We start from the raw sequence: 26491 nt of genomic DNA, 5'->3' as shown, positions 1-26491 counted from the left end.
GTGTGTGTGTTTGTGTACTGCAAGTGCATTTGTGTGTGACTCATTGTTTCAGAAAGGTTTGAATAGTCCACAAATACATCAAATAAACTTACTTGGTATTTTTGACTAGTAACCTAATTCCAGCTTCATCCTTGTCTGTCTCTATCACTGGCTGCTGTTTATCTGACATAATGCATGAGAATCAGATACGCATGTCAGATCAGTAGGCAGGGAGAAGCAGCTCATTTGAATTTATAGCCACAGGCTACAAAACAGCTACACTGTACTAAAACACCAAAATGGGCAGATTCTATATTATGTATAAATAATCCTGATGGGTAAAAATACTGATGGGTATTTTGAGCTGAAACTTTACAGAAACATTCAGGAGACACCACAGTCTTATCTTATATCTTGTAGAGAGGTAAAATAGGTACCCTTTAAGTTAACGTATTATTTATTTACAAATATAAGTGAATTGAACTTTAAAACAATTTAATTCCCCCCGATCCCCCATCCCCCCCCCCAAAGAAAAACAAACAAACCAAAAAACAAAAACAAACAAGAATTGTGTTGATTCAGCTCTTTAAAGAATTTAAATTAGTTTAAACAAACATCAAATTTAATTTGAGTGTACATAACTGTACGTATATTTATGTATTAAACCTTTTCCAATTGATATGTTTAACTTAAAAAACAAACAAACAATCTCGTTGTCATTTCAACAGAGAGTGGTTTATTTACATTTTCTATTTTTCCCATCGAAAAGCCAGGAAAATACATCATTGTAACAACACAACACAATGTGGAGCTAAATCAGTCCTTCCCCAAAACACAATCTTACACATTCAACCAAGCAAATAAATCCAAAATAGCCAAAACATGGTGCATTTAGAATCTGTAGTATACTGTACTGCCTCAGCATTCTTGATTCGGCTGCTTTGACTGACCCTACACAGCATTGGAGTACATACAGCTGTTGTCATTGATAGTCTCCACTTGATGAGAGCGAGCGATGAAGGTTATGAGCACATTCTGGAGCATCTCTGCTCTCATTTTGCTGATCTGCAGCACCTCCTCATGATTGACCTTCTCTTCGCGGCTGTAGTCCAGAGAAACCTTGTTGGTGATGAGCGAGAGGCCCATGACCCGCAGTCCACAATGCTTGGCCACAGTCACCTCAGGAACTGTGCTCATGCCTGACACACAGAGGAAGACATCATGAAAATCAGATGTTTTGTTTAAGAGCTACAGTATAATCGGGTACCTTGTGCAGCTATCAAACCATTTAACATAAAAAATGACAACCCAGTAACTTTATATTGGTTAGCCTTTTTTTCTGTAATACATAGGAATTACATACATTCTGATGTATTAAAGGATCTTATGTATTACCATCAGTGGTGGAAAGAGTAATCGAATATCATACTCAAGTAAAAGTACCATTAATAATCATTCATTCATTTTTTTCGGCTTAGTCCCTTTATTAATCTGGGGTCGCCACAGTGGAATGAACCACCAACTTATCCAGCACATGTTTTACACAGCAGATGCCCTTCCAGTTGCAACCCATCACTAGGAAACACACATACATTCTCATTCACACACATACACTACGGCCAATTTAGCTCACCCAATTCACCATACAGTATGTCTTTGAACTGTGGAGCAACGGGAGGAAACCCACGCGAACGTGGGAAGAACATGCGAACTCCACACAGAAATGCCAACTGACCCAGCTGAGGCTCAAACCAGCGACCATCTTGCTATGAGGTGAGAGCGCTACCTGCTGCACCACCACGTCGCCAATTAATAGCCATAAAATGTAGTTGAGAGTAAAAGTATCTGTTCTAATCTGAGTATTTGTAATTTGAAACTTTACATCATTCATTACCACCAATTATTATGAAGTGTGAAGTGGCAAAATATATTTCACAACGGACTGCTTCAACAGTGAGAGTCAGTTCAATGGTGGTTTAAGGACACGGACACTTTGTGCTCTCCATATCTTCATAACCTCATATTTAAAACAAATCTTGCTTCATAGCTTGGTCATGTTTTTGAATGTACTCTCTGAATATGATTGTGTCATGGATTGGTCAGGCTCTCACGACCCCCACTCACGAAGATCACCATCACCTGACTTCTAATGAGCACACAGCTGCATCACATTCACGAGCACCAGATAAAAGCACAGCACTCCAGTCGCTCATTGTCCGGGCTCGTCTCGACGAAAGCGGACAACTGAGCGACCACTCAGCGTAGTCATCCTCAGCTAAACAAACGATTTACTTACCTGTTCTCTTTGTATTCCTCCTAGTCTTCCTGGTCCTCCCGAATCGTCCTGTCTTCCAGTCCTTCCAAGTCTGTGTCATCCCCTGTCAGCTGTATCTGGTGTGTGCTGTCCATCCTCGTGTATTCCTGTTACCCAGCCACGGAGGAAAAGACCCCAACATCATTCCTGATCCTCCTGGCTATCCTTCATGTGCTCCTTGTTGTCATTCAATAAACACCCTAACGTTTCCTTACCTCTGTCTCCTGTCCGCTTCATAACAGAAGCCCGGACCCATAACGACGACAACATGAGCACCCTCGATCACTTTCAAGAGCTGGTGGACCAGTTGAAGCGGATTCTACAGCCACCAGCTCCACTTTCCAACGCACCACCAGCACCGAGCACTTCCGCCTCCACAGTTTCTTCTTCGGCCCTTCCTTCCAGTCCCATGGCCCGACCAGCGCCCTACTCAGGCGGAGCGGGGGAGTGCAATGGTTTTCTGTTACAATGTTCCCTCATATTCGAAATGCAACCTTCTCTATATCCCACAGATAAGTCAAAGATCGCCTACATCGTATCACTACTCTCTGGACCTGCACTTAAATGGGCTGAGACGATCTGGAACCAAGCCGGGCCGGTCATGAATTCCATCACTACCTTCACGGAGTATTTCAAAGAGGTGTTTGGACGTTCTGATGGGGAAGTAGCCGCTGGAGAGCAGCTGTATCATCTAAAGCAAGGTACTCTATCTACACAGGAATATGCTCTCCGGTTTCGCACTCTAGCAGCTGCAAGTGGATGGAATGAGAGATCGTTGTTGACCACGTACCGGCTCGGCTTGGAACCCACTCTCCGAATCCAGCTGGCCACATTAGATGATACAATGGGTCTGGAGAGATTCATCCAACATTCTCTCCGATGTTCCGATCGTCTCCGTTCCTATCAACAGGACACCATCACCCCCTCGTCTGCACTCCTCCAATCGCCTGAGTCAACAGCCTCTCCAGAACCAGAACCCATGATAATAGAGTCTGGAAGACTGACATCAGCGGAACGACAGAGGAGGCTGACCCGGGGTCTGTGTCTATACTGCGGTGTCAGTGGACACACCCGTATGGAGTGTCCCCTTCGTCCCATTCGGACTTCAGTGAGTGTATTCAGTACGAATAGTGAACAATGTAAACCACTTACTACCACCGTACAAATAACTACTGCCTCTATTTCTCTCCTTGTCACAGCCCTCATCGACTCCGGGTCAGCAGGGAATTTCATCTCCCAATCCCTCTGTCGTCAACTCCACCTCCGTACTGAGGCGTCCTCGCATATATACCAGATACAACCGATAACCCAGTGCACTCGATCTTCGACCCGTATCCATCGACAATGCGAAGACATCCTTCTTCAAGTGGGGCTGTTACATCAAGAGAGGATTCAATTTCTGGTTCTGGAGGGTGCAAATATGGACATCATTCTAGGGCGCCCGTGGCTGGTGAAGCACGATCCCATCATCTCTTGGGGCACAGGAGAGATAAAGAAATGGGGATCTGGATGTACACCTACCTGTTTTCCAAATCTCCCTCTTCAAGGTCGGAACCCCATTTCTTTGTTTGCAACATCGGTCGAGAGCCCTCCTGAGAAGCAGTCTATCCACATTCCTAAGGAGTACAGCTCCTTTCATGATGTCTTCTGCCCCAAGAGAGCTTCCCAGCTACCGCCGCATCGGCCATGGGACTGCGCGATCGACCTAGTTCCAGATGCCCAGTTGCCAAGAGGTAGGATCTACCCGCTCTCGCTTCCAGAGAATCAGGCAATGGAAGATTACATAAGGGAGGCTCTGAGTCAGGGGTACATACGTCACTCAAAATCACCAGCCGCCTCAAGCTTCTTCTTTGTGGCCAAGAAGGACGGAGGGCTGCGTCCATGCATCGACTACAGGGTCCTAAATAACGGTACAGTAAAATACCGATATCCCCTTCCTCTGGTACCAGCCGCTTTGGAACAGCTCCGAGAAGCCAAAGTCTTCACTAAATTGGACCTCCGCAGCGCGTATAATCTGATAAGAATACGTGAGGGGGACCAATGGAAGACAGCATTCGTGACCCCTACTGGCCACTATGAATATGAGGTCATGCCTTACGGTCTGGTCAACGCCCCCTCCGTATTCCAAAACTTCATTCATGAAGTCCTCCGGGAGTTTCTTCACCACTTTGTAATAGTGTACATAGATGACATCCTCATTTACTCCCGGAGTGAGGCCGAACATCGCCAACACGTTGCGGAGGTCCTACACACATTGAGAGAACATCACCTCTACCTCAAAGCGGAGAAATGCTCATTCCACCAGAAGTCGATTCATTTCTTGGGATACATCATTGATCAAACCGGTATACGTATGGATGGGAAGAAAATTGAGGCTGTTCTATCCTGGTCAGAACCCACTTCCATTAAGGAGCTCCAGAGGTTTCTTGGGTTTGCTAACTTTTATAGACGGTTTATCAAGGACTACAGCAGGATTACATCACCTCTCACTAATCTCCTCAAGGGTAAACCCAAAGGACTGGAGTGGACCAAAGAAGCAGCCGCAGCCTTCCGCCTTCTTAAGAAGGAGTTCACAAGGGCCCCACTCCTGACTCATCCTGACCCAAATCTTCCTTTCGTGGTGGAAGTGGACGCATCCACCACCGGCGTCGGGGCAGTATTATCTCAACATCATGATACACCGCCCCGACTGCATCCCTGTGCCTATTTCTCTCGGAAGTTGAGCCCGGCGGAGCAGAATTACAGCATAGGAGACAGGGAGCTGCTAGCAATCAAGCTAGCCTTGGAGGAGTGGCGTCACTGGTTGGAGGGAGCCAAACATCCGTTCCAGGTGATCACAGATCACAAAAACCTCCAATATATCAAAGAGGCCAAGAGACTATGTCCACGTCAAGCCAGATGGTCACTTTTCTTCTCACGTTTTGATTTCTCCATTTCCTATCGTCCAGGACCCAAGAATCTAAGAGCAGACGCTCTCTCTCGTTTACACGAGCATCACGATCATGAAGAACTCCCAACGAAGATTCTTCCCGAACACATCTCCATTTGTCCGATCACCTGGAACGCTCCTCCAGTCGTTGCCACTCCGGAAGCCCCTGCTCCGCCGGGATGCCCTCCTCATCGGCAGTTCATACCACCTGAACACCGGGTAGATCTGATCCACTCCTTACATACCTCGCTAGGCACTGGACATCCAGGGATCAACAATACTCTCTCGCTAGTATCCCAACGATTCTGGTGGCCAAACATGGCAAGGGATGTGAGGCAATATGTTCAGGGCTGTAAGGACTGTGCCCAATCCAAGAGCCCACGTCATCTACCCGCTGGAAAGCTCCATCCCTTGCCGATTCCGAACCGTCCCTGGTCACACCTAGGAGTGGACTTTATCACTGATCTCCCTTCGTCAGAAGGTAATACCTGTATTCTAGTCATAGTAGATAGATTCTCAAAGTTTGTCAAACTAATCCCTCTGAAAGGTCTTCCCACAGCCTTTGAAACAGCCGACAATATCTTTAATCAAGTCTTCAGGTCATTTGGTATTCCAGAAGATATTGTGTCGGACAGAGGTCCACAGTTCATCTCACGTCTATGGAAAGCCTTCTTCAAGCTCCTAGGTGTGGCCGTCAGCCTCTCTTCTGGATATCATCCCCAAACCAACGGGCAGACAGAGAGGAAGATTCAGGAGGTGGGACGGTTCCTGAGGACCTTCTGCAGTGGTCACCAGAGCTCCTGGAGCCAGTATTTGGGCTGGGCAGAATATGCCCAAAATTCACTGCGGCAACCCTCCACCGGACTCACGCCATTCCAGTGCGTCCTGGGCTTCCAACCACCGCTCTTTCCCTGGGATGGCGAACCATCTGATGTCCCCGCAGTGGATCACTGGTTCCGGGAGAGCGAGAGAGTCTGGGACGAGGCTCATCAACATCTGCAGAGGGCAGTCCGTCGAAGCAAGGTAACCGCCGATAGAAGAAGGTCTGAAGAACCCAGATACACACCCGGACAAAAGGTGTGGCTATCCACCCGGGACATACGCATGCGACTGCCCTCTCGCAAGTTAAGTCCCCGATTTGTTGGTCCCTTCACCATCGTGGAACAGGTTAACCCCGTCACCTACAAACTACAATTACCCTCTCACTACCGTATTCACCCTACATTCCACGTATCACTCCTGAAACCCTATCACGATCCTGTTCTTCCCTCCACAGAGCCTGACCACGAAGAGGAACCCCCTCCTCCACTGCTCCTAGAAGAAGGAGCCGTCTACGCAGTGAAGGAGATCTTGCGTTCCCGACGTCGTGGTGGCCAGTTGGAGTACCTGGTGGACTGGGAAGGGTACGGCCCCGAAGAAAGGACATGGGTTCCCAGAGCTGATATTCTCGATCCTAGTCTCATGGTGGAGTTTCATGAGAGCCACCCTGAGTTCCCAGCGCCTAGAGGCAGAGGGAGACCACCACGGCGTCGGAGGTGTCGGCCCTCAGGAGCGGGCCCTGGGGAGGGGGGTACTGTCATGGATTGGTCAGGCTCTCACGACCCCCACTCACGAAGATCACCATCACCTGACTTCTAATGAGCACACAGCTGCATCACATTCACGAGCACCAGATAAAAGCACAGCACTCCAGTCGCTCATTGTCCGGGCTCGTCTCGACGAAAGCGGACAACTGAGCGACCACTCAGCGTAGTCATCCTCAGCTAAACAAACGATTTACTTACCTGTTCTCTTTGTATTCCTCCTAGTCTTCCTGGTCCTCCCGAATCGTCCTGTCTTCCAGTCCTTCCAAGTCTGTGTCATCCCCTGTCAGCTGTATCTGGTGTGTGCTGTCCATCCTCGTGTATTCCTGTTACCCAGCCACGGAGGAAAAGACCCCAACATCATTCCTGATCCTCCTGGCTATCCTTCATGTGCTCCTTGTTGTCATTCAATAAACACCCTAACGTTTCCTTACCTCTGTCTCCTGTCCGCTTCATAACAGATTGCTAACGTGTTGTGCAGCTAACATAGCTAAAGTTAGCATTGTCTCAGAGCACAGTAACATACTAGCTTCACAACAAATGCATAGATAAGTAAACTCTCCATCTTTGCTTACCTCCCGTTACAAAAAAATTACAGTTTTTTTTTTTTTAAAGAATGCCTCAGTTTTTTAAAGGAATACTGCAGTTTTAGTTCACTTCTATGGTTCTAAGTATATTCCAGTATTACTGCTATACAACTGAAGTACTACAATACAACCAACTGCAGTAGTACTACAGTACAACTGCAGTACAACTACTGCAATAGTACTGAAGTGATACTACTATTATAATGCAGTACAACTACTTCTTCAATGGTACTGAAGTACTACAACTACTATAATGCAGTACTGCTACTGCAATACAATTGAAGTACTACTACAGTACAACTGCCATACCGCTATTGCAATACAACTGAAGTACTTCTACAATACAACTGCAGTACAACTATATTTTTCCTGCTCAGTGGACAATGGTTTCCAAATGAGGTTTTAGTCCTTCCGTTGTATTGCTGAAGTACAATATATTGTATTGCACTTTTCAGAAGTATAACTAACTACAGAAATACATCTACAATGCTGCAAGACATAACAAAATTAAAGTGCTCTTTTAATACTTGGGTACGTAAGTGCAATAAATGATATAACATATCAATGTTGCCCCTATGTTTATTTAATGTTGCTTAAGTTGATGTTTAGTTGTTTATTTAATGTTGCTTTTGATTTTACTGCTGTTGAACTTTATTACAACTCTTTATACCTCATTATACTGCAATTTTGCTGTTGCATTGAATATTGCCACAGTTATCCCTGTATATAGGCTATTGCTTTTGCACTGTTCAGTTCACTGCAGTAATTTTTTAAACTCTTAAAATTCTAATTAGAAAATTACTTGAATTCAAAAAACATCCCTGAAAAAAGTACAAAATCCTCTTGTAAGATGTTGAAGAACAAACCACTTTGAAGAAAAGAACACAAGTGCAGCAGGCTACAGTTCTTACCACACCATTGGCATATTAGACTACAGCAGCAAAAGTGCAGTAAAGACTGAGTTTACTTGTTTTTACTCCAGTTTACTGCAGCTTATGCTGCTGGTGAACTTTATTGTACTGTATTTAAACTGTGTTTACACTTCATTGTATTGCAATTTTGCAGTTATTCTTAATTTTACTGCAGGTATACTTCTATACAATGCTGTTGTACTGCAGTTATACTGCAGCTTTACTTCAATTTAACTCATTTAATTTTCATAAGGGTCTGCTTTGAACATGTAAGGCTTTAATCTGTTACTGGTCATGCGCATTTGAGATTTGCTTGTTTTGTTGTTTCTGTCAGAATAGCCTGTAAAGGCTCCGCCCTCCTCTGGAAAGCAGCAGCACGTTTGCATTTAAAGAGACATGTGTTTTTGCTCGCACCCAATTAGGGGCAAAGTTAACAAGCATCAATACATGATCTGCTTGGTTTCTGAGGTAGTACCAGAGTCATGTATTTGATATTTTCATATTTTCATGTGTCATCTCACAGCAAGAAGGTCTCTGGTTTGAGTACTGGCTGGGCCAGTTGGCATTTCTGTGTGGAGTTTGCATGTTCTCCCCATGTTCTTGTGGCTTTCCTCTGGGTTTGCTCCAGTTTGACCCACAGTCCAATTACATGTGCTATAAGTGAATTGAATAATCTAAATTGGCCATAGTGACCCCTGATAAATACGAGACTAAGCCAAAGGAAAATTAATGAATGAAAATGGTCAAAATAACGTCCTATCTTAAAAGCGTCTGTTATGGCGCAGTAGGTGATTGATTAATAAAGTCTCCCCAATACTTCATAAGGATTATTGCGGTCCTGTTGGATAAACAGGAAGGAGAAGCTGAAATAGTCCAGACACTGACCTGTACAGCTACTGAAAATATCCCCTAGTGCTGCTGTTTGATAATCTTAGCTTAATTATTGAAGTCATCATTCAGCTCTTCAGAGGTCCAGCGGTTAGTATAGTTTGTGTCAATCATACGGTTAGGAGGGTATTTCAGATCCCTGATTAACCTAATCACATTGATTGAAGTGGCCCTTTGGGTGGGCCTAATCTCCATCAGTTAACATGGCAGGTCCATTCTGCTAATATGGCACATCATTATTAACGAGCATAATTTTCATGAAGGACCAATTAAATGAGAGGCACTATGCACAAAGAAAAACAGCAAGTTAAACCACTCATACGCCTCAGAAAACGGATATCTGAGGCAGCGCTGAGAAACTTACCAGTGTTATTTTAATGGCACTGAGTGACTGTTGTAATCTATCTCTAAAATTCCACCATTTAATCAACCTCCACTTGTTCCAAATCTGTTTAATTTTCGTTCTTTTGTTTGTATTTAAGGGATAGTTTACCCAAAAATTTATCATCATGAACTCGACCTTCACTTGTTCAAGACCTATTTGAGATTTTCTTCATTTGAACACAAAAGCAGTTATTTTGAAGAATGCTTGTGGCTGGTAACCATTGACTTCCATAGTAATTTTATCCTACAATGGAAGTCAATGGATACCATCAAACATCAATCTTCAAAACATCTTTTGTGTTCAACAAAAGAAAAAGAAAAAAAGCTCAAAGGTTTAAAACGACACAAGGGAGGGTAAATGATGAGATGTTAATTGATCATAATTTCAAGAATTCACACCTGCCAAAGCTTGATTTCCTTTTGAATAAATCAAGTAAAATAGATGCTTTAAAGAGTCTCTATTATGCATTAAAAATATCATGTTTTTTCTTTTAATATGCATTTATTATTACCTAATTATCCTAACGACTCCCATGTGATTCATTCATTTGTTCCCAAACCCCTCTGTAGCGTGATGCTAATCTGCGCTGATTGGTCCGATGACCTAGTCTGTTGCAATTGCCGACAGCGTTCAGCGTGAGACAGAGAGTAATGCCCACCCTGGCTTTCAACAAATTTGATGTAGTCGGGGGGAGGGGGGTGAGGTAAAGACCGGTAAGTGAAGATTTAGGGGTGGCAACCTAGTAAAGAAGAGTGGGGGGGTTGTGAGCAGCAGGCCAGATTGACATTGACCATCAGGCTCCCTATGACCAGTCCGCCCCTGGTTAAACATCACCATATAACTCTTTTCTTAACCATGACACGCATTCAGTGTTAATCCACACAGTGGCAAATACTAAACTATTCTGAACCTTTACCGCACGTGTGTAGGAACAGCTGTGGCCATAGCAACGACAAACGGCAGAGGATCTCAAGCTCACAAACACATTTAAATCAGTAAACAAAGCAGCACACGTGCACGTTTTCAGGTTGGTTTTAGATGCGATGTGAGAATATAAAGAGTTAACAAGATACACTACAAGCCGCGTGGAGCGATTATAAGTAACAAAACACAATTAAATGCATAATTTGCAAGCTAGAGAAAACAAGGAGGCAACCATTGTAATCGCATTTATTTACTTACACTTGTGAAATGGAGGAAGAAACTGATCCATGAACTGTGTACTGTAAAGTTCCTGTCAAGCTCTGACAAAGTCCCATGCATCAATAGTCTTATCTAATCCTTCCTTAAACAAACGGCAGACGAAATCCTCGTAAGCGTGTAGATTGCTGAAGCACTCATCAGAAAAATGATGGGAACACAGCACAAGACTGGGGCTATAATGCTGAGGTATTTTTGCAAAAATAAACTTTAACCACTGGTTCTTCTCAGTTTTTCGGTAGGGAAAATAACACTAACTTTCCCTTACACTTCAGAGCACAGCATCTTCGCAACATGATTCTACCGGGATCTGCTACAGTGTCTTCTTTTTCTTTCTACAGTGTTTGTGGGCAGGGGTTTCAGTTTTCCTGGGTCTGCAAGCGCAACAAATGGGCGGGGCTTGGCTGACACTGCTTAAGATTTGTTACCTAGACGATTCATTTGAACCACTCTGAGTCTACTCTTTTATAGATAAATCAATAGTTTTAAACATGGTGCACTTTCAAATTTAAGCAAAAAAAAAAAAAAAAAAATTTTACTAATGCTTAGCTTCTCAGACTTTACACACCTGAAACTTTGTTCACTGCTGCTCTTATAGTTGTGTAAATTGCTTCCTTGTCCTCATTTGTAAGTCGCTTTGGATAAAAGCGTCTGCTAAATGACTAAATGTAAATGTAAGCCTTAGCTAGATATTTCACTTCACTAAGAGCTGTTACACACACTGCATGGAAGGTAATTTTCTAAAACCCATAATAGTGGCTCTTTAATAATCAATTATACTTTTGTTTTAAACTATTTCGCTGTATTGACTAACATTTACCTCAAAGTAATGCAAAAACATGCTAGTATCATATAATTTGATTCTTAAAAATCATAATTGCAACTATTATTTTAGCATAATGGATCTCCAATAAATTTGGTGCATCCTTAGTAATTTTGGAACAAAAAGTCTAAGAAGAAAAGCTCATTTTGACCATTGGTAATCTGTTGAGTACCTGTTGAATATTAATAGAAAAAACTATATGATTGTGTAACAGTGTTTGATCAGTATAACTGTGTTTTAAGTGTTTACTTGTATATAAAGTGATCATCTGTGCTAATGATTTGGGTCATACACTTTCACGGAAGTAGCTCTGTAGCCTTTGTCATTTTCTTTTTGTATGCATTTTTTCAATCCGTACCAACAGAGTCGCTCCCCAGGATGTGCAGCATGCGTGCCTCAGCGATGGTCTCAAAGTTGGGTCCACTGACCATACAGTAAACCCCCTCATGCACAAAGTTGGAGTAGCCCAGCTCAGCAGTGATGTCCATAACTAGTTTCCTCAGGTCTTTGCTGTAAGCATCAGACATGCAAGGAAACCGGATGCCAAATCTGAAGAAGGAAATGAAATAAGCTGTAAAAAGACAGTGAAAACCTGCCCCACGCTTTCTCACATTATTCTGCTATTTTTGTGTCTCTATCTTGTCTGTACCGTTCATCATTTGGACCACACAGCGGGTGCTGTCCAGCAAAGCCCGGCAAGTTAATATGGTCCTTAATGACCATGATGTCTCCCACTTTGAAATCCTGACAAAGTCCTCCAGAAGCGTTTGTTACGATAATGGTCTCCACACCCATCAACTTGAAGATCCGCACTGGGAACGTGACCTGGAAAATATCACACAAGCACGGATTATCACTTTTAAATCCTTAAACTAAATGTTTTTTTATGCTTCGTTTCCCATTTTCTAAACTAACTCAAAACAAAAGGACACATTCAAATGACAACATAAACAAAAAGATATGCAGTATTGGTACCATAGTCTCCACATACAATTCCGATTACATTCATAAGTGTTTAGATTTGATCAGATCCTGCCATAAAGTATGTTAAGGGTTACATATCTCACACATTAAACTAACTGTAAAAACATGCAGACCTCCACAAGTTTACACGTTTCACAATTTATTCATGTTGTCCTGGCACATCTTAAGTTAACTTAATTGTTTTTACAAATTTAAAGGTGCTGTATGGAAGATTTTGATTCTTCTAAAGCATAAAAATACCATTATATGGTTGCAGATAAGCTACATGCTAACTGAACATTCTTGTTTATCTGAAAAACAATGCTAAAGTCAGTTATTCTGCTTTGAAAATGGGTGTTCCGTGTCAAAATGTCTGTCTTTGCTTTGGTGCCTTTAACCTGCCCCACTGCCAGTTTAGCCAATTATATTTCAGCACCTCAGGTTGCCTTGATGGAAAACAGCGTATTTCATTCATTTAATCAGAAGGGCTCTTACAGCGTGCGCACGTGACCGAAATGCGACCTCCGGTGGACAGTAGCAGACTTCGAAATGAGATGCAGATTCAGAGTTCCACATGAGGTTATTAATTAGCAAATGATATGAATATTAAGACTGTAAACATTAGGTGAGCAGGTTACATTTTAACCCCATGTCCTAACAACACGCTACGTGATGTGATAAGCAGTTTGGCTGTTTGCACCAGACGAAACATGACAGAAATTTAAATACAGCCATTCAGAAGCACAGAATATGCACTTACTCGTGAAATTGTAAGGTTTATGATCTGATCAATACATATTAAGCCTCTTAACATTATTAAATGTAGATGCTGAATCACTGATATGTGTTGGCTTGCACTGAGTCACAGACCTAAAGTTAAATTTCAGGTCTGAGGTAAACTATCTGCTGCTGCTTTCAGTAGGATGGCAATAAATTTCATGTAAAATGCCATTCAAACTCACATTATTAACATTTAGCACTGAATAAAGCACATGAGGTGTACCTAAGGTGATCATTGTCATTTTTTCCTGTTGTTCAGCTGCATGAATTAGAAACCGTTTCTTATATATTATTCGAAATGTTGGTTGGAACAAAAACTCCTTTTAATATGGAGAATATTCCTTCTATCGCGTGCCGTTATGCTCGATCCTCAGACTCGCTCCTTTTGGTCTTCAATCTGGCAATCTGTGCTTGCATTTGTTTTGATCCAGGAATGCAATACCTAGTTCAACCACTGGGTGTCAAATTTACATACCGCACCTTTTAAGTGGATTTGAATGTAAAGCAATTATGTTGTCCCAAAAAATGAGCAATAATTGAGATTATTCAGCTTATTTTATGTGAACTAGTTTAAACAAGCAGCTAAAAAATTTTTTAGGAGTGAGTGATTCTTAAGGAATAATTGACAATGTCCTATTATTTGAAAGAAATACTGTACAGCCAAAGTGGTGGTAATGTAATCACAATGTGGAGTGCACATTGAGTGTTTATGTTTCTAATAATTAAACTGTCCATCTTAAATTGTGCCTCAGGTAGCACATCTAACAAACTTTATTAATATTTTACTGTATTTCAAGTAGTTTTTGTCCATATCATGCACCTTTAAGTGAAGTTTACAGTCCAAAAACACTTGACATAAGTAAATTAAACATACCAAATTGGCATCATAGTCGAGCTCTTAGTAAGCTGTATATCTTTCTTTAGCCATCCCTATATCTGTCATTAGCCAGAAATAACTTATGGGAGTTCATTGAGATCTACCTGAGCTCAAACTCCCCTCTCGGCCTGCTAATGGGAGGGAGCCCAGGGCTCAAGAATCTTATAAGCTCAGGGCTCTCTCCCTAAACAGCATGCCAAACAAGCTTTATTATCAATCATCAGCTAAGAGTGAATTTCTTCTCATCCCACACTTTTAAATTAAAATAATCTAGTGGAGAAAATATCTGTGGAATTGTTAATGTCAGATTTTTTGTTTTCTTTAAACAACTCAAGCTTCCTTTGCTAATTTCAAAGTCCTATTTTTCTAAAAGCAGAGGCATAAACCTGGATATGCATATTAATGCAGTTATTAGAAATAGATTGTAGCTTGGATGAATTCTGTGTATTTTTCAACATTGTTCAGCAAAAGCATTGCTAAGCTATTTTATTCACAGCAACCGGTCAGCAATGACTGCATTTTTGTGCATATAAAATACAAACAAACACAAAATAAATCTGCACACTACCACATATTTTGTGCATGTAAAAGTAGTTTTTCATTTTCATCCTGTTGTTTAATATCTTTATTTGCTTGGTCTGTCTACCAGCAGCAGCTACAGTTTTTCCTTAGCGAATGCTGTTTGCATTTAGTACAAATATGTTCAACTATAGGGATATGTATGTTTCATTCAATGGAAGAAACAAGCTTCCATTAAAAAAGTTCCCTCCTTTCATTTCAGCAAACCACGTGGCCATAACACCACCCATAAACCTTCCAATCCTGAATGTGCCGTGGAATTCCACAGCATCTAACCACAGTTTTAGGCAGGTATTAAATAAGCTTTAGTGATTGTAAATGGGATAAATATAGGACTGTAGAGCGGGGAGCCATTAAGGGAGGTGTCAGTGCAGGGAGGAGATGAATAATGAACTTGCGGCCTCCGTATAGCACAGCTCAATAGGGATGTCACAGTCTGTCAGCCTGCTCTCCAGCTGATGAAGCGGGGTGGACGTGTCGGGCTGCCACCAAAAACACGGTCATTACAGCTGTGGACCGGCGTGCTGAGCATATATACGACCCAGTTTGCTTCCCTCTAAATCAAAGGTGACTTGTTTGCGGATTGTAAACTCTCCGAGATCAGATCGCTTCATATCGGAGTCTTGAACTCTCCTGAGAGAATTGGTGTAGGTGCTGCGTTACAGGCCTATAGATGGCTTGTTGATTACCCGTCACCCAGGGTTTGATTAATGCGCACTATTATGTCTGAATGTGAATATGTCTATAAGACAATCTTGTATGCCTTGGTGCTGTGTCGTGAATTGGCATATATTTCAATTTCAGGGCATTCGCTGAGAATGAATTGCTCTCATTGATTGCATCAGGTATTTGCATGCACTCGTATATTCTAATTCAGTATAGTAATGCACGTTAGATAATTCAAAAATTACTAAATTCACCTGCTTTTTTGTAATGTATGTGCAGTGTGTGTGTACTCCCTTTGCATATACTTTGGTACCAGGCTGTAAACATGTTCTTATCAGCTTTAAAATTGGACGATGTACCATTGCAGACAGAAAACATTTGGATTTACTGGTGCCAGCCCCCAAAGGCAAGTCGATGAATTGCAGTTTTAGGCTTCCTGAGGGAGAGCGGGAGGTTGCCGCTTCGTGTGTACGAGTCTGGGGTTGACACATTGAGCATGTTGTATAGGCTCAGACCTTCATTCACATATATGACTGATCGACAAAAAAACACTTAGAATTTTAGTGTAGTCATAACATTGTTGAATCAAGTCCTATGTTTTCATGAGTGTTCATTAGCAAACTTTTAAAAAATAAGTCTTGAGCTGCTCAGATTTAAGGAACTACTTTTCAAAAATCTAAATAAAATAATTTTGCCCGAAAATGTCATTGGGGGCGCAACGTAGTGGCGCAGTAGGTAGTGCTGTCGCCTCACAGCAGGAAGGTCGCTGGTTCGAGGCTTGGCTGGGTCAGTTGGCGTTTCTGTGTGGAGTTTGCATGTTCTCCCTGCGTTCGCGTGGGTTTCCTCCGGGTGCTCAGGTTTCCCCCACAGTCCAAAGACATACGGTACAGGTGAATTGGGTAAGCTAAATTGTCCGTGGTGTATGAATGTGTGGGAGTGTGTATGGATGTTTCCCAGAGATGGGTTGCAGCTGGAAGGGCATCCGCTGCATAAAACGTGCTGGATAAGTTGGTGGTTCATTCCGCTGTGGCGACCCCGGATTTAAAAAGGGACCAAGTCGAAAAGAAAATTAATGATTCAATGAATGAATGTCATTGGGGAAGCTTAAGAGAAATGTCAGTAAGGACATTAATTTGAATCTATTGATTTATTTATTTATTTGAAGTTGAACTATAAATGTCAAGCTTATGAAAAATGACAAATCTTTCTTTGAACAGTAATATGTTTCAGTCAAAGTAATAAAACAACTGTAACTGTGAATAAATCTAAATATAACAATGCACTGTAAAAGATCCTCCGCCACTACACTTTCATTGAAGGAAATATATTGTGATCACTATACTCAAAATGCATAATAATGGAATATAAAAATGCATTTAGTGTGAAAATCCCAATTACAGTTCAGACAAGCCCTCTAAATGCATCTGAACAGCATAAAGCTGCTTTACTTGCTGCAGAGAAACAGAGGTCAGTGAAGGGCTAACCAGCCTGACTGTCCAATTACCCTCCAAAGCACATCTCTCCGCAACAAAGACATCACTTAAAGCAGCCATAATAACTGTTTGTGTTAGTAAGCTAGTTCTGCATCCCATACTGTAAATGAAACGAGCTGCGTGCACTTGTGGGATACAGTGAGCTGGCACAGATTTCCGCAGTGACTCAGAGATATGAGTCAGCCAAAGAAATATGAATGCTCTTACAAATAGGCTGTCAGATTTTGACAAAGGATTTAATAACCAGATTGGTTGAGCTGCTGCTTGTTATAGGAGGGACTCCAAATATTTCTGCTTTTTGTTCTATAGCCAGAAAAACAATGAAACTGTGTATTATTTTTGGAGTAAATGACAACATTCATTTTAATATTATTTGATGCATACAAGACATGTCTAAACGTTTGCATTAATGAGATCAATGCATTTTAACACCATCATAAAGCTGTAATTATAAATGAAATTAATTTTCACACAGAAAGATATAGAGGATTTTTCTTCTCTATAGCTGAAACAGTGCCATTGACCTTAAGCTCAGTTACAATAAAAGAAAAATTAAACTAAAATAATGAACATGACAAAAGCACAACAAAAAGTACTAAAACTTTAACTAAAATTAAAATGTTCAAAAATATAAAGTAACCCAAATTAATAAATCAATAAATATTATAATCTATCCAACAGTTCTTTCTGGTTCTTGAATCTGATTGTCTGATAGCCGTGCGATATTCTGCAAATAACAGCACTCGTCCAGCCTCTACCTACATATAGCAACAAGCAGAGGACACTCTACAGTTTGACAAATGTTGCTGCTGTTAGACAACATAATGTACTTTTAAGGCTTTTTTTTAGGTGAGAATGTAGTTGTTTAGATTGCAACTCTGCAGTTTATTTATAAGGATAGTGCCCATTTTAAATTTGTTTTTATTTTCTGAGAGACGGCCATTAGCTTGTCATACTAAGCAAAGACAGTTGACGTTGTCCATCCACAAGATGGCGACAGAGACCGCATAATAAGTCCTTAGAGGAGGAAAACCTCTTTAAACTACAGCTGATCAAATCATAATAAAACTGGTAAGTAACATTCTAAGTCGATCTCTCTCTTGTATGTCGTGGTGCTGTATTTATTTTATACCATAGTAATTGTAGAGTGTTGAGTGTGATATGGGACTCGCATATTAGGAATGTATGTATTTTGTGTTGGCCACTCTTTGTATAACCAATGAGTGACTTTCTTTGAGTTACTTTTTGGTTTGCCATCTGTTTCTAATGAGTGTCCTGTTTTCGCTATTGCAGACTAGTTCAGTAAACAAAAAGAAAGAAGAAATGGCTGCATGTGTTTAGCGTTTTTCCTTATCACAAACACAACAGTAATCTGGTAGTTGCTTTAGCTTTTTCGGGGATAATTATTGTGATTCCCGATTGTAGCAGAGAAATATTGGGAGCTACCTCTGTAGACTGATGGCATTTAATGCCGTTCAGCCTTATACTCTTAAAATGTCAGCAAAATCACCTGTTTGTCATCAATTTAGACATTACGCTAGAGAATTATTAAAAAAAACAGCTCCAAAGTGACATTGGTAAAGTAGTAACGGTTTCTGCTGTTCTGACATCAGCTGCAAATGTGAATGAATGGCGGAAGAAAGTAGTTCTTCTTACAAAAGCATTTTGAGACTCTTTTCTTTTTTATATACATGATTCTGCCGTCAAACTGTTCTAAAAACGCAGTTTCACACTTATAGCAGTGCTATATGGCTGTATATCATCACAGGTGGGACACTAATACACATCTTCCACCAGTGCTGATATACAGCCACATCGCACTGCTACGATATTGCTCATACATAAAAATTAAAACAATGTTGATTAACATTGAAATAGAACATAAATGTATCATTTTTAAACTTAAACACTAATTTTTGCAACCCATTTCTAAACAAGATTATTTTAATGACTTATTTCTTATAGCTAATTTCTTGGTACAAATTCATAATATTTTCCTAGATCTTTTTCAAGAGACTAGTCCTAAAGTTAAACTTAGTGCAATTTAAAGGCCTAACTAGGTTAATTAGGCAAGTTACGGTAATTAGGCAAATCATCGTATGATGATGGTTTGTTCTGTAGCTAATCAGAAAAAAAGTATTGCGTAAGGAAGCTAATAATTGACCTTAAAATTGTTTAAAAAAATAAATGCTGCTTTCATTCTAGCCATAATAAAACCAATTAGACATTCTCCAGAAGAAAGAAGATATTATGTAACTATTTTAACTGTTGTCAGTTTAGTGGCTAATTCGTAGTAGTTCAGTTGTACGAAAATGTGAGATTTTTTTATTTTATTTATTTATTTATTTATTCATTATTTTTTTTTTTATGAATTTTTTCTTTTAAAAAGGAGGCATGGCACCAAACTCGCCCCTAAACCCAACCGCCGTTGGGGGATAACCAAATCATACTAAATTGCACAAATGAGATTGTACGAATTAATACGAATTAGCCACTAAATCAAAAAGTTACGAATTGCCCTGAGATCTTGTTGCAGCAAAATGTCCTTGCTCTGTTAAACATCATTTGGGAAGTATTTGAAAATGAGATGAGGCCGTATAATTTTGACTTGAACTGTATTTATATTTAACTGTAACACAAATGTTAGGATGTTGCAAAAAATAACCCAAAAATAATCTGCTATGGTCTGTTCCATTTGCCATATATATGCTGAATGAATTCTTGCATCCTAATTGTCATCCAGTGTGTATTTATGTACCTCGTCCATTAAGACATTAAATACAAAATGGTGTTTTGAAAGGCTGGAGTCTGAAAATGCAGGGGACTGATGGATTTAATGCCCTGCAGCATATTAAGAGTGAAAAGCTCTCGGCGCAGTGGCCATGACAACTGATTGTAATGCATTGTGTCATGTTGTCAGGGCTGCAATTACAGTGACGGTCTCACCCCGGGCCAAGAGGTTAGTGATTCCTCGCTAATTTAGTAAAAAGTGTCTCTCCGGCCCCACGTGTAGCTGATAAATTATTCCCCTAGACAGGCTCTGATGGAGGAAAAGCCAGAAGTTCACAATATGTGCTGCGTAGTTGAACCATGGTGTGAATTAACATGGAAAACATGCAAATGAACTCACTATTAACTTGATTTAGACATTTAAAATCTACATTTTATAGCAAGCATGTTAATGCATTTAGTCCCAATACTAATTCTATTTTTTTACCCCTACCCTTTCCCCTTGGCCTTTAAATCAGAGTGTGAAGGGGAGGGGCTTACAATTTACCCCTAAGAAATGGGACAGCACTACAACACCCGTACACGTCATCATACGTTGTTGCAGGCTCATATGAGATCTACAACGGTGACTGTTGTAGTAATTCCAGTTGCATTTTTTTTTTTTTTTTTGGTATATATCTTCAGGAAATCACTGAAGGCAACGATATCATGTTATATCAAATCGATATCATGATATCATATCAAAAAATTTTCTATCCGTTAAACAGAAATCGGGGGAAAAAAATAAACAGGGGGGCTAATAATTCAGGGGGGCTAATAATTCTGACTTCAATTGCATATTAAATACCTATATCATAACCTATCTTAAAACATATATGTTTATATAGGTTCTTTCAGTGTGGATATATTTATACACATTTCCAGAATTCCATTGAAGACTCAGACAATCACTCTATTTGATAAGCATCAATTGTAGACTTTTGTTATCATATCAACTGACATCATACAAAGCTTACAAATTTTTTTTTTGGCCACAGAAAGTTAAGCATGCTTGCTTAAAGCATGAGAACCAATGAACTTCATTCTTTCGTGTCACATGCATGGCACATTTGAGCTTCAGTTTGCTAAAGTAGTTGTTCAGAACATATAAATTCATATATATTTTTCTATCCTTTTTTTAAACATTTCATTTTTATCTGAACAGATTTCTGTCCCTTAACTAAAAGTCTAGTGGAGGGACAGAAATCTTTCAGATTTAATAAACTTGAGTAAACCCGTGGTCTCTTTAAAGGGATAGTTTACCATAAAATAAAGATTTTCTTACTGTTTACTCACACTCAAGTGGTTCAAAATCTTTTATGAATTTCTTTCTTCTGTTAAACACAAAGCAATATATTTTGAAGAATGTTGGAAAAAGCAACAACTGATACTCAGCTGATACAAAAGAATGCCATAAGTCAATGGCTGTCCTACCCCCCCACCCCACTGAATTTTAATTTTAGGGTGAACTACGCCTTTAATATGACTGCGACAGAAGCTGTGATCAGTTTTTTTTCTCCTCTGCACCTGTGTTTTCAGCATTCAGCCTTGTATGCATGCAGTATGGCTCCTGATTGTGACAGATAAAGTTAATGGCCCATACAGGAGGTAACAGCTCCTCTCTGTTTTCACAAATAGGAGCTGTTTACAATGAGGTCGCTTGTCCTTGAGCTGATGCTCAGAGGAACCAAAGCCACTGCTCAAAATGCACAACACAATATATTTTACTTCATGTAAAAATAGCTTTAAAATAAGATACATCTAAGAAGTTTATAGAAAGGTAAGATGAAGTTAAATCACGAAGGCCAAAACAGTTCCTGCAAAAGAGGCATACTGTAAAAAGCCCTGTTTAATACCTAGTGTTAAAGGGATAGTTCAACCAAAAATGGAAATAAGCATAGTTTCATCGCCCTTTATTTGTCAGACACCTGATTAAGTTTCTTTCTTCTGTTCTACATGAAAGAAGATATTTTGAAGAATGTTGAAAACCAGATGTTTTTCCTACTTTGAACGTCAATTGTAACATTCTTTTGTGTTCCACAGAAGAAAAAAACTCAATGTTTTGTAACTACTTGAGAGAGTAAGTGCATGTGTAAGTTTAAAGGAACCTTGATAACATGTGGAAACACAGCTGAAGTGTTTATTTGAATTGCGTATTTGAGCTTACCTTACACAATGAGTAGCCCTCGTAGAGATGAAACCTTCCTTGCATGAAGACACACGACTTGCCTTTTATTTGACCAAATACCAGACACCCTTCATGGCCAGGAACTATGAAAGAAACAAACATATCAGTGGACAAACAAGCTTAATGTCTTTTGTTGTGGCTGTTGTTCTTTCTGTCGAGTTTTATGGTGGATTAGCAAACCAATGTTTAATACAGTGGCCGAGAGACGCTTAACATACTGCAATTAAAAAAAGTACATGCAATTACAAAAAACGCCAGCAAATTAAGAAAAGATCTTTATCTGTTTGACAGCAAACAAAAGAATAAAATGCACAGAATTTTCTTACAACGCAAACATTTTACAAAATTGCGGGTCCACCTTGAAAGATTTCCATTGTGTTCCGTTCTTTTTGTGTTGTGAGAAAATGCAGCAGTTTTTCGTAATGCCGAGTTCAGACTGCATGATTTTAGCCCTGATTTTGACTTGCCGATAGGTTCTGATAAATCACAAACAGATGCCTGAAGTCACAGACAAATCAGTGCTCATTCACGTGAGTAACAATCGCACAGTGTGAACTGTCAAAGACGCAATCTGAGAGAGTCACCGATGAGTTGCCGATGCCTGTGAGATATTTGGCATGCTAAATATCTGGAGCTGTTGGTGATTTAAGTCATGCCTTGTGAAATGAGTTTTGACTGAAAATAATATCAGCGATTACCTACAGCCAATGAGAGAGCAGCATTTACTGGTATGGGTACCTGCCGGCCAGGGGGAGGTTGTGGGAGAAGTTAAAAATGCTCATTTTCAGTTAATCTTTCCAAGAAATGGAGGGAAAAACTAGTGGAAATTGGGCAGGAGCACTCATCTGTGTTCGATGCGTCATGTGAGCAATATCACAACCTGGTCGACCAAGAAAAAAGTTAAAAAGAAATTGCTAATTCCCTTCAAACCCAGGTGAGCAAATATGTACATTTTCTACCCTTTTTAAAGCTTCTTTCTCATTATGTAGTTAATAATAAAAGATATAAGTTTGGACAAAGTTGTCAGCGATTCTTTCTATTGTAAAGTCATGCAGTGTGAAACCCCCTTTCTCCGATGCATCTTTCAGTGTAAACAAAGCAGCGACAAAACGCTAACCCAGATAGTCGTGTAGTGTGAAAACATCTGTGACACGACTACTTTGAAAATCCTGCAGTCTGAACTCGACATGAGTTGTTTGCTTTGTGAGAATGCAGCGCATTTTATTAATTTGTTTGAGTTGTTGGAAAATGCAGCAATTTTTTTTTTTATGTCCATGCGTTGTGAGGATTTGTAGCATGCGTGCTGTCAAACGGATGAAGATCTTTTCTTAATTTGCTGGTGTTTTTTGTAATTGCGCATGTTTTCTTAAATTGCAGCAAGTTAAGCTCTCTCAGCCACGGTAATTTAAGGTGCATGTCTGCCACCTACTGGTTCGCAGTGTGAACTATACCAGTTAACTGTTTAACCATAAAATATATATTTTTTTTTAAAAAAAAAGGTCACTGGTTTGAGCCCAGAGTCTCAAGAGTCTGGGTCAGTTGGCGTTTGAATGTTCTCCCGCATGTTCGCGTGGGTTTCCTCCGGGTGCTCCGGTTTCCCCCATAAGTTCAAAGACGTGCGGTACAGGTGAATTGGGTAGGCTATTGTCCATAGTGTATGTGTGTGAATGAGTGTGTATGGATGTTTTCCAGTGATGGGTTGTGGCTGGAAGGGTATATGCTGGATAAATTGTTGGTTCATTCCGCTGTGAAGACCCCAGATTAATAGAGTAAACCGAAAAGAAAATGAATGAATGAATAAATATAAACACTGTTTTACTTATTAAAACTGTATGCTTTAAAGTGTCTTTAATGTTTGGAAAAATAAAATGCCAAATTTGAAATATTTACAATTTTGAGGTGTTGAGATTTTAATAGATCAGTAAATGTATAATTTTACATTCTTATTTGGTCACACTTAACTTAAAGGTACAGTTTTCACTAATAATAAACCATTAACTATAACTTTTAGTTTAATAAACTCCTTATGTTGTGCTTATTAATAGTTAATAGGTACTGTAGTAGTTGAGTTTAAAGGATGTAGAATAAGATCATCCAGAATGTCATTTAAGTACAAATAAGCAGCCAATATCTTCATAATCGGCAGGTAATGAGTGACTAGTTAATAGTAAATATAGGTATTTAAACTAAAGCATTACCTCTTATTCTTAATATTTTTGGTATTTGAATTTTGATACAGAATGAAATTTTATACAGAAATACTTCTGAAAGTATGACTAAAATAATACTATTCGATTTTTCTCTATGAATGAACTTATTTTAGATTTTCCATTTAATACATTATATTAGATTTTTCATGAATGAACCCTCCCACCCAAATCAACTCTTTTATGTTGATTATTATTTGTTGCTCTGTGATGTATGAATCCGTCAGGTTATAAAATGCAGTGTAATATGCTCTAAATCTGTCTCTACCTGATAAACAGCCTCCTACTTTTACGCTTTGCTCTCTCCCTAATATATGACGTCTTCCTAAGGGCTTATTCTTCTAATGCATAACCTCTCAGTAATGAGTAAATAAAGCATCAGATGCTGTCACTGATAACAGACACCAGCGAATCCTTTTTTCTTTTCTGTATTATAACATCAACTGAGTAATGATCGTCCCCGAGTCTCAGAGATCCTGCTGGCTTGGCTGTATTGAAAAGTTCATTGATTTGCATTTGCATGTTCACTTTTTGGCTCATTCAACTTCAGAAAAGTTGCTATCTGCTGTTTAGGGATGATGCTGATGTCATCATGGATGGCATTAGTGAGACTGATTGTGTACCATAAGTGTACGAACAGGTGGAGCAAACATTGTTTTCTGAAATTATGAGTCGGTAGGAGGCTGCGTTTGTTTGTGGCTTCAGGAACTTACTTTGACATGGGAACGGACCGAATGAGCACAGTGAATAGGAGCTTATGTAAATGTAACCTTGAATTTTGGCTGATGAGATTCATTTGGCCCTAAAACCTGCAGCGTAATGAGGTTCTGCTGGAATAATAGCTTTTTTTTTTTTTTTTTTTTTTTCAGGGGCCGATTCCTCTTTTCTTGCGTGAGCATTGACGAATGGCTCTGAGAATAATAAAAAAAAAACCTTACTGAGAGAGGGGGGTTATTATACTCACCGTGAAATGTATTTCCTCAACATTGTAAAATTGAACGCGTTAATGAACATTTTGGGGCATGCAGCCTGGCCTTTATTGTTGCTGTTTTTGTAAATCGGATTGTCACAGAATTTGGGAAAACAACAAGTTGGAGGAAATGCCTGATTAATTTAGTAATGTTTAGTAATTTTGAATCTATTTATATATTATTACTTACAATACTATATACACACTCAGAAATAAAGGTACAAAATCTTTCACTGAGATGGTACCTTTTGAGAAGGAACATTTGTATCATACAGGTGAACATTAAGGTATAAATGTGTTCACTAAAGGTTCTAAAGGTACCATGAGGTAGTACCTTTACTACATTTGTACTTTTTGGGTATTAATATAGCTTTAAGGACTTGTTAGAAACAAAAATGGACTTTTTGGAGATTTAAGATTTATATATATATATAAATGTCCAAATGAACTATGCATGCTATCTCTAATATTAATATAGACACCATTACAATCTTAATCTGCATTTATGTACGAGTTACATACGTACATCTGGATACGAGAAAGTAACTGTTTTCTATAGTATTGTATGCTTTTTAATAGTTTTTTTTTAATGTCCAAATTAACTTTGCATGCTAACTGTTATATTTATATAGACACCATAATTTGCATTTATGTATGTGTTTCATATCTACTTCGGATAGGAATATGTAACTGTTTTCTGTAGCATTGTATGATTTTTAATAGTTAAAAATTTTTTTAATGTCCAAATTAACTATGCATGCTAACTCTAATATTTATATAGACACCATTACATAATTTAAATTTATGTACCTGTTATGTTACATATGTTCTTCCAGATACAAATGCGTAACTGTTTTCTGTAGCATTGTATGCTTTTTAATATAGTTTATATTTTTTTATGTCAAAATTAACATATAAAATTAAATGTAAAAAAAAAAATATATATATATATATTAATAATTAATATTAATATTACAGAAATTTCTTTAAATGTAGATTTCTGTAATTCAACCCCTGTTATTTTTTAGTAAATTCCTGTAATTTAATGACCGTTATTTTATGATTTTTTTTCCAGCACCCCAATATATGTATATATATATTTTTTTTTATATTAATATATTATTATTTATATTATATTTATATATTTATATTTATATTTAAATTTATATTTAAATATTTATATATTTATATAATATAAATTATTATTTATTTATATTTATATTTATATTTTATATTAATATATTAAAAATTCCGTAATTTCATGGTTTATTTCCGGCAGCTGGGGTGCTGGAAAAAAATTCATAAAAAACGGCAATTCAATTACAGGAATTTACTGAAAAATAACAGGGGTTGAATTACAGAAATTTACATTTAAAGAAATATATATATTAAATTTGCAT

At 39.2% G+C, this 26491-nt stretch overlaps 1 protein-coding gene across 1 annotated transcript in view; it reads right to left on the bottom strand.

Moving 5' to 3' along the window:
• Window positions 1–692: 692 nt before the first annotated feature.
• Window positions 693–26491, bottom strand: part of pnp4b (purine nucleoside phosphorylase 4b) — a 30028-nt gene continuing 4229 nt past the window's right edge. The window contains exons 3-6 of the mRNA XM_056475738.1: window positions 21894–21997; window positions 12249–12424; window positions 11958–12148; window positions 693–1178 (exon numbers count right to left, since the gene is read on the bottom strand). Of these exons, the coding sequence (XP_056331713.1) occupies window positions 931–1178; window positions 11958–12148; window positions 12249–12424; window positions 21894–21997 (719 nt within the window). The 3' untranslated portion in view covers window positions 693–930. The remainder of the gene's footprint in view (window positions 1179–11957; window positions 12149–12248; window positions 12425–21893; window positions 21998–26491) is intronic.

This window comes from Danio aesculapii, chromosome 16, assembly GCF_903798145.1.
Source record: "Danio aesculapii chromosome 16, fDanAes4.1, whole genome shotgun sequence".
NCBI classification, from domain to species: Eukaryota; Metazoa; Chordata; class Actinopteri; order Cypriniformes; family Danionidae; genus Danio; species Danio aesculapii.
This window is presented reverse-complemented; position numbering and strand designations above follow the sequence as displayed.